This window comes from Bombus pascuorum, unplaced genomic scaffold, assembly GCF_905332965.1.
Source record: "Bombus pascuorum unplaced genomic scaffold, iyBomPasc1.1, whole genome shotgun sequence".
NCBI classification, from domain to species: domain Eukaryota; kingdom Metazoa; phylum Arthropoda; class Insecta; order Hymenoptera; family Apidae; genus Bombus; species Bombus pascuorum.
The window spans coordinates 322,067-333,496 of record NW_026869752.1 but is presented as its reverse complement, the minus strand read 5'-3'; the positions used below and the strand labels follow the sequence as shown (position 1 = coordinate 333,496).

The 11,430-nt window shown below is 38.7% G+C and overlaps 1 protein-coding gene and 1 long non-coding RNA gene across 2 annotated transcripts; both read left to right on the top strand.

Annotated features, from left to right (window-relative positions):
• The first annotated feature begins 6,298 nt into the window (after window positions 1–6,298).
• LOC132915907 (uncharacterized) lies at window positions 6,299–8,404 on the top strand. The gene is made up of 3 exons (XM_060975675.1): window positions 6,299–6,436; window positions 6,915–7,006; window positions 7,590–8,404. The coding sequence occupies exons 2-3, from the start codon at window positions 6,938–6,940 to the stop codon at window positions 7,842–7,844; spliced, it is 324 nt and encodes a 107-aa protein (XP_060831658.1). The 5' UTR covers window positions 6,299–6,436; window positions 6,915–6,937; the 3' UTR covers window positions 7,845–8,404.
• Window positions 8,405–8,429: 25 nt separating this feature from the next.
• LOC132915906 (uncharacterized) lies at window positions 8,430–10,924 on the top strand. Its single transcript, XR_009659980.1, has 2 exons — window positions 8,430–8,816; window positions 10,032–10,924. It is a non-coding gene; the product is annotated as an uncharacterized LOC132915906 (long non-coding RNA).
• Window positions 10,925–11,430: the final 506 nt, after the last annotated feature.

Sequence of the window (11,430 nt, the reverse complement as noted above, 5' to 3'; positions counted from 1 at the left end):
CCTGGACCAAATTTAAGGAATTTTTCTTTATGCGCTATGGTGGTAAAGAGACGGCAACCTCAGCGCTAATAAAGATGGTGGCCGAACCTCAGCAGGAGGACGAATCCATAGGAGCCTATGGTGTTCGTCTCCGTTCCCTCCTCGGGGCAAGGTGGGGTCATCTGAACGTGGACGAGACGATCAACGCCGCCGTTCTTCATCACCTGAGTCTGCGCGACGAACGTATCGAGAAATTAGCGCTTACAAGTGACATCAAGACTCTGGACCAATTTTGGACGGAAATGAATGCTTTCCACTACGCGAAGAAGAGGCTGGCGCCTTCGTCAGGAAATCCATCAACGGGCCGCGAAGTTAAACGGCAGAAGCTACCTGACCCCCGGATCAAGTGTCGTCACTGTGGTATTCCCGGGCATAAGATAGCGGAGTGTCGTACGAGAATGAGAACCGAGAGACAGGAGAAAAGCCGACCGGCTGGATCGTCCAAGGTGTCGTGCTTCAAGTGTCGCGGAGAGGGCCACATCGCACCCAACTGCCCGCTGCAGCAGAAAACAAATCGCAACCCCGATAACGAACGTCGAGTCAACTCCTGCGTGGTGGAGTCTTCAACTGGTAAATTAAGCCATCTGGGTGAGTCGTTCTCGTTTTATTTCGATTCTGGAGCCGAATGTTCGCTAATCAAAGAGTCCGTAGCCTCGAAATTTTCCGGCAAAAGAACGACCGAAGTAGTAGTAATGCGAGGGATAGGAAATCACCGTATTAATTGCACGTCTCAAATTGCATCCATAGTACGTATTAATGGTTTTGCGTTGGAAATAATTTTTCACATCCTTGCCGACGGCTACCTAAATTACGACATCATGATAGGCCGCGAAATTTTGAGCCAAGGTTTTAACGTAAATATTACCCAAGATAGCCTCAGTATTTGCAGGGCAAAAGCTGCCAATGTTTACAATATGACCGCCGAAAAGTAAAATCGATATTAATGGGGTCGACACCGAGGTGCTCGGTAAAGATAAAGACCGATTGATCTCCATCCTCGGAGAATTTAAAAGTTCGTTTATTACGGGTTTCCCGCGTGCACGTGTAAATACGGGACAGTTAGGGATACGTTTGATTGATCCTAATATCACCGTACAAAGAAGCCCCCACAGGCTTAGCGAGGCAGAGCGAAGCATAGTGCGCGAACGAATAAGCGAATTAATTAAGGCAGAATGTAATTTTCACAGGTAATGAAACCATTGTACGCACTTACCTCCGGTATTAAAAACCTAACTTGGACAGATAGACACGAAACCATAAGGCAAAAAATAATTTCCATCCTGACCAACGAGCCGGTGTTGATTATATTTGACCCGAATTACCCGATAGAATTACATACTGACGCTAGTTCGGACGGATACGGCGCTATTTTAATGCACAAAATCGACGGCAGAAACCGAGTAATAGAATATTACAGTAAGAGAACGAGCCCCGCGGAATCCAGATATCATTCATATGAACTAGAGACCCTGGCAGTCGTAAACGCCGTTAAACAGTTTCGCCACTATTTACACGGACGGGAATTTCTCGTTGTCACTGATTGTAACTCGTTAAAAGCAGCTCGTAATAAAGTAAGTCTAAGTGACAGGGTTCATAGGTGGTGGGCTTACTTGCAAACTTTCACTTTCGACATTATGTATCGAGAAGGCAAACGAATGGCCCACGTAGATTTCTTCTCGCGTAATCTTGTAGACACCGACCGCGCCCCCACCAACAAGATCGAAGAAAAGAAAATTAATCTGGCCGAAATCTCGGAAGATTGGCTACTAGCGGAACAACGTCGCGACCCTCAAATTTCTGAAATCGTCAACAAACTGCGAAACGACGAGCTCGCGGAAGACATTGCGAGTACGTATGAGTTACGATCCGGTACCCTTTACCGTAAAATACAAAGGAGAGGCAAGACCCTCTGCCTGCCCATCGTACCAAGAGGGTTTAGGTGGTCCGTCATTAACCACATACACCAGTCAATTATGCACTTAGGTTGGGATAAAACGCTCGAGAAACTGTACGAGTATTACTGGTTCGAAGGGATGGCGAAATATGTTCGCAAATTCGTAGAGAACTGTCATGCTTGTCAGATTTCTAAGGCGAATTCAGGCAAAGTGCAAGTTGAATTACATCCCATACCTAAGACCAGCATACCTTGGCATACCATTCACGTAGACATAACGGGAAAGCTGAGCGGCAAGAACGACTCGAAAGAATACGTCATTGTCCTGATCGATGCCTTTACCAAATTTGTATACTTACACCACACTCGTAAAATAGACTCACTTAGCACCGTTAAGGCACTTAAGTCCGCCATATTTCTATTCGGCAGCCCCTCTCGGATAATAGCAGATCAAGGGCGATGTTTTACCGGCAAAGAATTTCAAGATTTTTGTAAGGATAGACAAATTAAACTCCACCTAATAGCAACCGGTGCTAGTAGAGCGAATGGACAAGTAGAGCGTACTATGGGTACATTAAAGAATATGTTTACAACAGTAGAAACGACTGGGCGATCATGGCAAGACGCGATCGGCGAAATACAGTTAGCTTTAAATTGCACCACTCATCGTGTGACTAAATCGAGTCCGCTAGAATTATTAATTGGTAAAACAGCGAGACCCTACGGGTTACTACTATCTGAAAATACCGAAGAAAAGGAAATAGATATCTGCAACGTAAGACAACAGGCCATACGAAATATGGAAGATAGCGCTAAGTATGATAAGGAAAGATTCGATAAAGCGAAAGCCAAAGTAGTTAAATTCAATCTCGGTGACTTTGTATTAAAGAAAAACGAGGAAAGGAACCAAACGAAACTAGATCCGAAATTTAGCGGTCCATTTGTGATAGCGGAAATTCTGGAAGGAGATAGGTACATTTTAAAAACACTAGACGGCAAACGGTCATATAAATACAGCCATGATAGGTTAAAGAAAATGCCAGATAGTCGCGTTCCTATTGAGTTGGACGTCTGCGGTGATGACGAGAACAGTGACCATGACGATGCGAGTACCTCGGTTCCAGAGGATCATGCTGACCACAGCACTTAGCAGAAAGAGTTTGCATATGCCAGTGTGGCGATATGGCAAAGGACAATGTCTTCATACATGTCCAGTGCGGTAATCAGGTGTCGGATCGAACATAGTGGCTCACATACGCCTTACGGGGGGCATACGGCCCAAACAAAGTAAGTGCGGGATCAACACACCGTTACCGAATTCGATTCAAGTATCATGGAAGTAACATCTAACGTAGTGTGGCGATATGGCAAAGGACAATGTCTTCATACATGTCCAGTGCGGTAATCAGGTGTCGGATCGATCATAGTGGCACACACACGCTTACGGGGGGCATACGGCCCAAACGAAGTAAGTGTGGGATCAACACACCGTTACCGAATTCAATTCAAGTATCGTTAACACTACGGAGATAACATCTAACATAGTGTTTGAACAAAAGCTCAGTGTGGTATCATGATCCAGAGAACTGAGGGTCGTCCAGGTGCGAGATCGAGAATGGTCCATCATGTCATTACGCCCAGACTGATGATTCACAAAATGCGACTAGCACTTCGAATATCAATCGTAACGTTACGGGTTTCCACTCTCTTTTAACTCTTTCGTTATCAAACGTCCGACCAGAATTTTTGCTGTCAAACTGGACCCTTGACCTATTCTGACACTTAACTAAATTGTAAATAACGACAGTTATATTGAGTCTAACATTGGGAAAATCCAATATTCTAGATACACCCGAGGACGTGTGATAGTCAGGATGGCCGTGTCGGAGATGAAAGGACACCGGGTTTCCGTTGGAGTTGCTTGGAAAACCTCAATACCGTAACATTTAAGAAATAACCCAACACAGTCATTCGAAATTTGTGACAATGAGCCTTTGGGCTCGAGGCGACCATCGGTCGCCGAAGCGTGGCCACGGTCGCGGGATGAACGTTCCGCTTAACAGAGATATGAAGTTACATAGCTTTCCTTTAAAGAATTGGCAGTACCGACACTTGACAATAAAACATTGTAACAGTTCCGCGGCTCGTCACACAGAGACCGCATTCTTTGAGTAAGATGATCGCCAGATGCCGATGCATCATTCACAGTTTATGCTCAGATAGTCTGAGGAGCCGCTACAAATCTTAGGACTTAGTCCTTCCGATTGACAAACAGTCTTTGTTCTATCCGCCCGTAAATCTGTCACCTATTGCGGAAAGATATGGGAGATCAGATTTCTTCACGTGCGACGCTTCCCGCCAGGAACTCTCTCTCAAAGGCGGTTAGCATCTTTTGCTAACCGCCGATATAGAAATTAACCAATTAACAGCAACGCCCATTTCCCTCACCCTCCGTGTGGAGGCTTTCTTTGACGAATCCGATGATCTCGTGCCCTTAGGCACATCCCATCATAGTCTTCCTCTGCAGCGTCGTCGTGACGGAAAGTCATTCCCTTTCTGGCAGTCTCATTAGCTATACGCCTAGTGTGCTTGTACGATCGGTGAATAATCTACGAGTCGAATCCGACTTAGTCTTCAAAGCAAAGTATATTCGTTATCCCGTGGACCGTGGATTCGCTTTATCGAACCTAGGGCCATTGTCATTAGCGTCCAGCTACCGCGTCCGATTGTCAATCTTGTATCAGCCATACTTGTGTAATAAATATCGGTGCGACAACCATGAACAACATTGGTGAAGATTCATTAAACGCCCCTAACGCAAACCCGACATATATATATATATATTATATGTATAGCTGATATAGTATGTGCATTTTTTGTATAGCGCCCCCTATAAAACGGTTTATTACAATAAATATATATATATGTATATCATATACACGAGTATAAGTTAGCAAATAAAAGCGCATAAATCATTTTACGAAAATAGTTCGTGAAAAAAAGACAGATACAAAAGTTCCAGATAACATTACCAAAAATGGCTCTAAATATATGAAAACATTTTAGATTTTAAATAAATGATACATGTAGTTAAAATATTATCAATGTAAACTGTGTAGTGTTAATTGTTAACGTAACTCGTAAGTACACTTATTTGTCTTGTATTACTTTTTGTTGTACTGGATATTAATTAGATTAAATATGTTATAATGAATAAAATCCAATTTTTTTTTTCATTTGAAAAGAGTTACATTAAGAATCTTCTTCTATTATTGATTATACATACACATAATTACTTCTTAAAAGATAATTATCATACAATCTACTAAAACTATATTTTTAATGTTTTATACATTTTTCTACGCATTATACTATTTATCTTATGATATTATAATATTTTGTTTTTTATATATTTAATAGTTCCGTTTATATATATTTAAGTATATATTTGTGCATGTTGCAATCTTTTACAAAGTAGAAGATTGAATTCACATATATATTTAATAAAATTTTATTATTGCTATAACATTTAAAAATGCTTGACAAAATCGAAAAAATGTTTTATTTATATTAAAAATTAAATTCAAAGTAAATGTTAATTGAGAGAATATTCTGAGGGTAATAATATAATAAAAGATTGTCTCAATATCTGATAAAAAATACAAAAATCCACATAGCCAACTTCAAATAAAAATGTTCGTAATTATTTGTGTGCTATAGTTCTACTTTCTTATATATAATCAACTATTTGATGGATATAATTCGGTTAAAAAAAATAAAAATAAAACGTTTGTACAAAAACAATACACACACACACACACACATATATATATATATGAGGATATATTTTTTACATTCAATATGCATGTATACATATGTACGTAAACATATAAACAAAATCTTTTTTTGTAAAGTAAGAATCGAAATATGAATGCTTAACATTATAAATTGCATGTAACTATTATAGATTATATACATATCACATATAAGCATTTTATCTAACTGAAATAAATCTTCGAGCGATGACATTATCAAAGGTATTTAATCGGAAAATTCTCGTCAATCCTTACTATACAGGTGGACACTAGAAGCTATCTATATTTGCGAAAAACGTTCTAAATTAAGTAATAAAAAGACTTGTAGCCGTCTAATGAATATCGCCTGTACGTATGAAGAAACAATGGTGCTATGTGTCGTGTAAAGCTTGACAGTTAAACATAAGAAGTAAGAATAAAGACATCCATATATATGCGTCAGGAAGATGATACAGTTACACTGTACATGCGAATGTGTGTGTTCAAGCGTCAGGGCGTGTCCAGGCCTGAGTTGAGGCAAAGGATGATTGGCAGTCGTTTAGAAGCATATGGAAGAGTCGGTTGACAAGAAGCGTGCGTGCGAGTGGATTTACGAGGTCTTCGGAGTATAATATATGTGTATAACTGTTGTGTGTGAAATAAAGTGAATTATTTGAATTTCCGAATCCCTCCTATATCTTTACAATATGTAAGTAATAATAATTTATCATGAAGTAAACGAATTCAGAAAATATTGATTTAGTACTGCCGACAAAGGTTTTAAGTGCATTATATGTGTATGTGACCTCTTTCGTGGTTTAATTCCTTAAAGACGAGCGTGAAACGAAACATTTGATTAAATTGTTCATCTTTTCATTTTCTACTTTGCAATTATATTATCATAATATTTCACTTTGCTCATTTTATTATATTGTTATTTTTTTGGTATACGCTGTTCGTAATAATAAATTAATACATCGAGTAAATGTTGTTTATGAAGATATATAGACTATAGAAATAAAAAAGTTTCTTCAATTATAATATATGATTTTCTCACCTTGTACTTCACTTATATATTTCATTCTTTTATGTATGCTTTATTATATACATAATTATTTTATGGAAATTTTTAATATTATATATTTATATCGCTTTAGCAATAATTTAAACGAATTTGTTTATTGCAGATTATTGCATCAATTGAAGCAAGATGAAGTTTGCAGAACATCTGTCTGCTCACATTACGCCTGAATGGCTTAAGCAATACATAAGCTATGAGGTAAAATAAAATAGCCTTGGAAATTAAAATATTTATATTTTAATTGTCTTTGTTAAAAATTTATTTCTATGCTAATGGAGATACACAGGGTGTTTCCGAATAAGTAGGAAATATTTTAGGAGTAGCTTCTGCATATATAAACAATAGAAAGACTTTATATAAATATATCTTACTTGAGTTTGTTTTCGAGTTATAGTGGATTTAATTTTTATTCTTTTATTTTGTATACTACATTATATACTGCTTTTCATAAAAGGTATTTGAGATGGTATTTTTATATTCCAATGCAAGCTTGCAGATATCTTACCAATGACTGTCTTACCATGTTTAAATATCCAGATGTAGTCTGTATTTGCTGGAAACTTGAGAAACACAATACTTGTCTACGGAAAGAAATATGAATTGCAAAAGAAAAACCGTTATAATTTGAAAAGAAAGTCAAATAGGACATATCCTCATATGAACTTTTTATGGTTTAGGTATACAGAAGCCACTCCCAAAATATTTCCTACTTATTCTGAGACACTCTGTACAATGAAAGATCAGAGCACTATTAATTAAAATGACCTCTTTGGGTTAATAGGAAATGAAGGCAATGCTCTATACTGCTGTAGAAGAAGCACCGTCAGCTGAAAGTGTTGTTCGTGATATTTCGATCGCACCGATAGAAAGTTCTGATCAAATGCAAATTTTGCGTATGATGGGTGAAGAAGAAAATGGTGTACTCAATAGAGGTAAACGTAAAGTTGGTGGTAAACGACAAGCTACTAGTAAAGAAGACAAACGGGCATTGCTGAAAGAAGAAATAGTTGATATAGATATATCAAATGCCAGTTAAAAATAGTTCAATTGTTTTATTATCAGAACCTACGCAAAGCAATATTATTCCAAATTTAATGTAATTTTTATATAGGCAATAGTTTGCCAGAAAAAGTGCAGGTCGTACTTTATGAACAATTAATATTTCCTTTGTGCATCAAAATTGAAGATTGTGAGGCTGAACTGAACAAGTGCCTTGTATATATCCTGTTTATTAAATTATGAATTTAATAACTTAGTGTAAAGATATAGAAGGGATTCGGAAATTCAAATAGTTCACTTTGTTCAACACACAACAGTTATACACATATGTTATACTCTGAAGACCTCGTAAACCTACTCGCACGCTCGCTTGTTGTCAACCGACTCTTCCAGATGCTTCTTAACGACGGCTACAAGAGCTGCTTCAGGAGCTGCGGATTTTAATGCTAAAGTCTGGGATGCAATTAAAGGAGAAGAAATTCATTCGTTTCAACACAAGCATATTGTAAAGTCTGTCAACTTCAGCATTGATTCTAATTATTTGTGCACAAGTTCTAATGAGAAACTTGTGCGAATTTATGATCTTAACAAACCAGGTGCAGCACCACAGGTAGATATTATCGTGTATCTATAATTATATTTTATAAAGATATAATATTTAGTACTGTTTTATTTAATCATTAACATCAACAGGTATTCTCGGGTCATAAAAATGGCATCAGGCATGTTACGTTTTTCAATAATGATACTGCATTAATTACCTGTGGCGATGACAAAACATTGAGAGTTTGGGACAGAAAGAGTGGTCAAGAAGTAAGAAGGTTAGATTTTCCAGCAATTCCAAATTCTATGGAAGTGTCAAGAGATGGGAACATTATTACCACAACTCACTCCAACATAGTCACTTTTTGGAATAGCAGAGAGTATGTCCATTTCTTTCTGTTTTACCATAACGCGTACAGCATATCTTAAAATATAAAATAAATGAAGTCAGCAAAACAAGTTCAAGGTCAGTGTGTAATGTACCTGCTTGTACACCTGTTGGTACAGACACATTAATATCCTGAACATGGATTTTCTACAGAACCTCCAAGTTAACCTTGTCCCACTAGGAAGTACTTTACAGTGTATATTTTACATTTTAATAGATTGTATATCTTTTATTCATGTTTGCTCTCCAAAATACTAGAAAAAGCAATATACGCCCGACTAAAACCAATAATAGAGAAGGAAAAATTAATACCAGACCATCAATTTGGATTCAGAAATAAACACTCCACCATAGAACAAATGCACAGGCTTGTCAACGAAATAATACACACAATAGAAAACAAACAATATTGTACAGCCCTATTCATGGACATAGAGAAAGCATTCGACAAAATAAACCACGAAAGCCTAATTCAAACAATCAAGAAACAATTCCCGGAAAAAATATACCAAATAATAAAATCATACATATGCAACAGAACCTTCACAGTAAAAATCAAGGACGCACACTCCGAAGCCAAAGACATCAAAGCAGGTGTTCCACAAGGAAGCGTCCTAGGACCCATACTATACACACTATACACGGCCAACATTCCAGCAACTACCAATAGCAAAATACTGACATTCGCGGACGACACAGCCGTGCTAGTCAGGCACACTAACCCTGTAACAGCAGCCACAATACTACAAGAGCACATCACAAAAATAGAAAAGTGGCTACAGGACAAACAAATCAAAGCTAACCCTAACAAATGCAACCACATTACATTCACATTGAGAAAACAGGTAACACCAGACATCTTCCTGAACGGTACGCAAATAACACAAACAAGGCAAGTCAAATACCTTGGACTTCACATGGATACACACTTCACATGGGGAGCACGAGGCGGGTATGGGTTCTCAGTGCGTAGCATCATGCCCTGAGAAACCCCGATGTATCTGATGTTCACCTATAGTCGGGTGGCAGTTGGTCGGCGCTGTGGCGCCCGTCAGATCGCTGATCCGGTGTGGAGAACTTCGGAGAAGTTGGTGGGCCCATATCTGTCAAGACCACTCACCTCACCTTCACGTGGGGCTCCCCGTCACCCTGCATCGGTCCCGACCGGGGTAGGGTGCGAAAAAGTGAGTGGCACCAAGACGAGAAGGCACGAACACTATAAAACAAACCCTTTATGATGGAGATAATGATGAGATATGTCTGAAAATATAAATAATGAAGTTTACGGTGCAGGGGAGGGATACCCCAGTACCGGCGCAGACGTGGGTGGACAAGCGGGCCCCGCTGTGTCGTTAGCTTGTGACCGTGGCCGGATGGGGGTGGACCACCAGGCCCCCATTCATGTTATCACGACTGGTGAGGAGGAAGAAGGAGACATTGAAATGGAAGAGGCTCCGATAGAGCAAGCTACATCAAAATTGATAAATGACAAATTGATAAATGACTACGAACTATTGTCTTTTTACAAAATACAGACTCTGTAAGCTATAACTGGATCGTGTTACTCCTTAACATCAGTGAGGTATTGGCAGACTTCATCCTGGTACTGCTTAACTGCCACTTTTATTCAACTTTGTATCCGAGGGTGCACAATTGTTTCCAAATAGACACAATCGACGACGTAGGAAGCAACGATAAAATCGAGATGTGTGACATGGTCCAGCAATGAGTCGCCCGACACAGCGAGATGCCGGGTATTCAACCGCCTTGCTTGGTGCAGCCGCTTATGCAGGTGAGGCCGAATCCTCTCTCACGACCCTTCTCGGCTACTTACGGCTTGACCTCCGGCGAACAATAGATCCTCTAGGAATAGGTGAGTGACACGCGAGCTAGAAAGTTCAGACGACAAGCGTCGAGAGAAACTGCGATCTCCGTGTCTACATTTCAGAGATGCACGAGCTCGAGGTGCAGGTGTTTCTGTGTCAGCAAAATAAAGCAAGTCGGATTCTCTCCCATCTCGCTTTTCCGCTTCCCCTTTCAATTCTCGAAGATGCTCCAGGCGTAATTCGTGGTTGCGATCTGAATGCCTACGAGATTCTTGTGATGAATAATTGCAATAAGTGCCTTGTGTATATAAGGGTTATAAGGTGGTTTATTTTGTGATTAAATATGACAACTCTACTGTATTAATTTATTGATGTGTTGAATATAGATTCCATAAAGCTTAATAGTATAATTCTATTTTAATATAAAGATCTATTGTGCTGAATATAGATTCCATAAAGCTTAATAGTATAATTCTATTTTAATATAAAGATAAAGAATAATAAATTCTATGCCTTTTTCTGTACTACAGAAATGATTGACCTACTCGTCAATCGCACAGTCCAAACCAGTGTGCCTAGAAACCAGTGTACCTAAAATTTGCACAGTATACTTCTTTTATGATGTAGACATGAAATAAAGAATAATTTATGGAAACTACAGATCCCAAAGGGGCAAAAAGAGGTCTAATTTTTTACAGGGTAACCGTATCTCTATGTCCACTAAGTTTAGAAACCTGAAATTCGACGTACAAACTTTCCACTACAAATAAACGAACACGTGTTTGGGCGTTTTTCGAAATTGAACCCCTAGAAACTGTTTAAAAAAATAAATATAAATTCAAATACTGTTATATTATAAAGTAAAT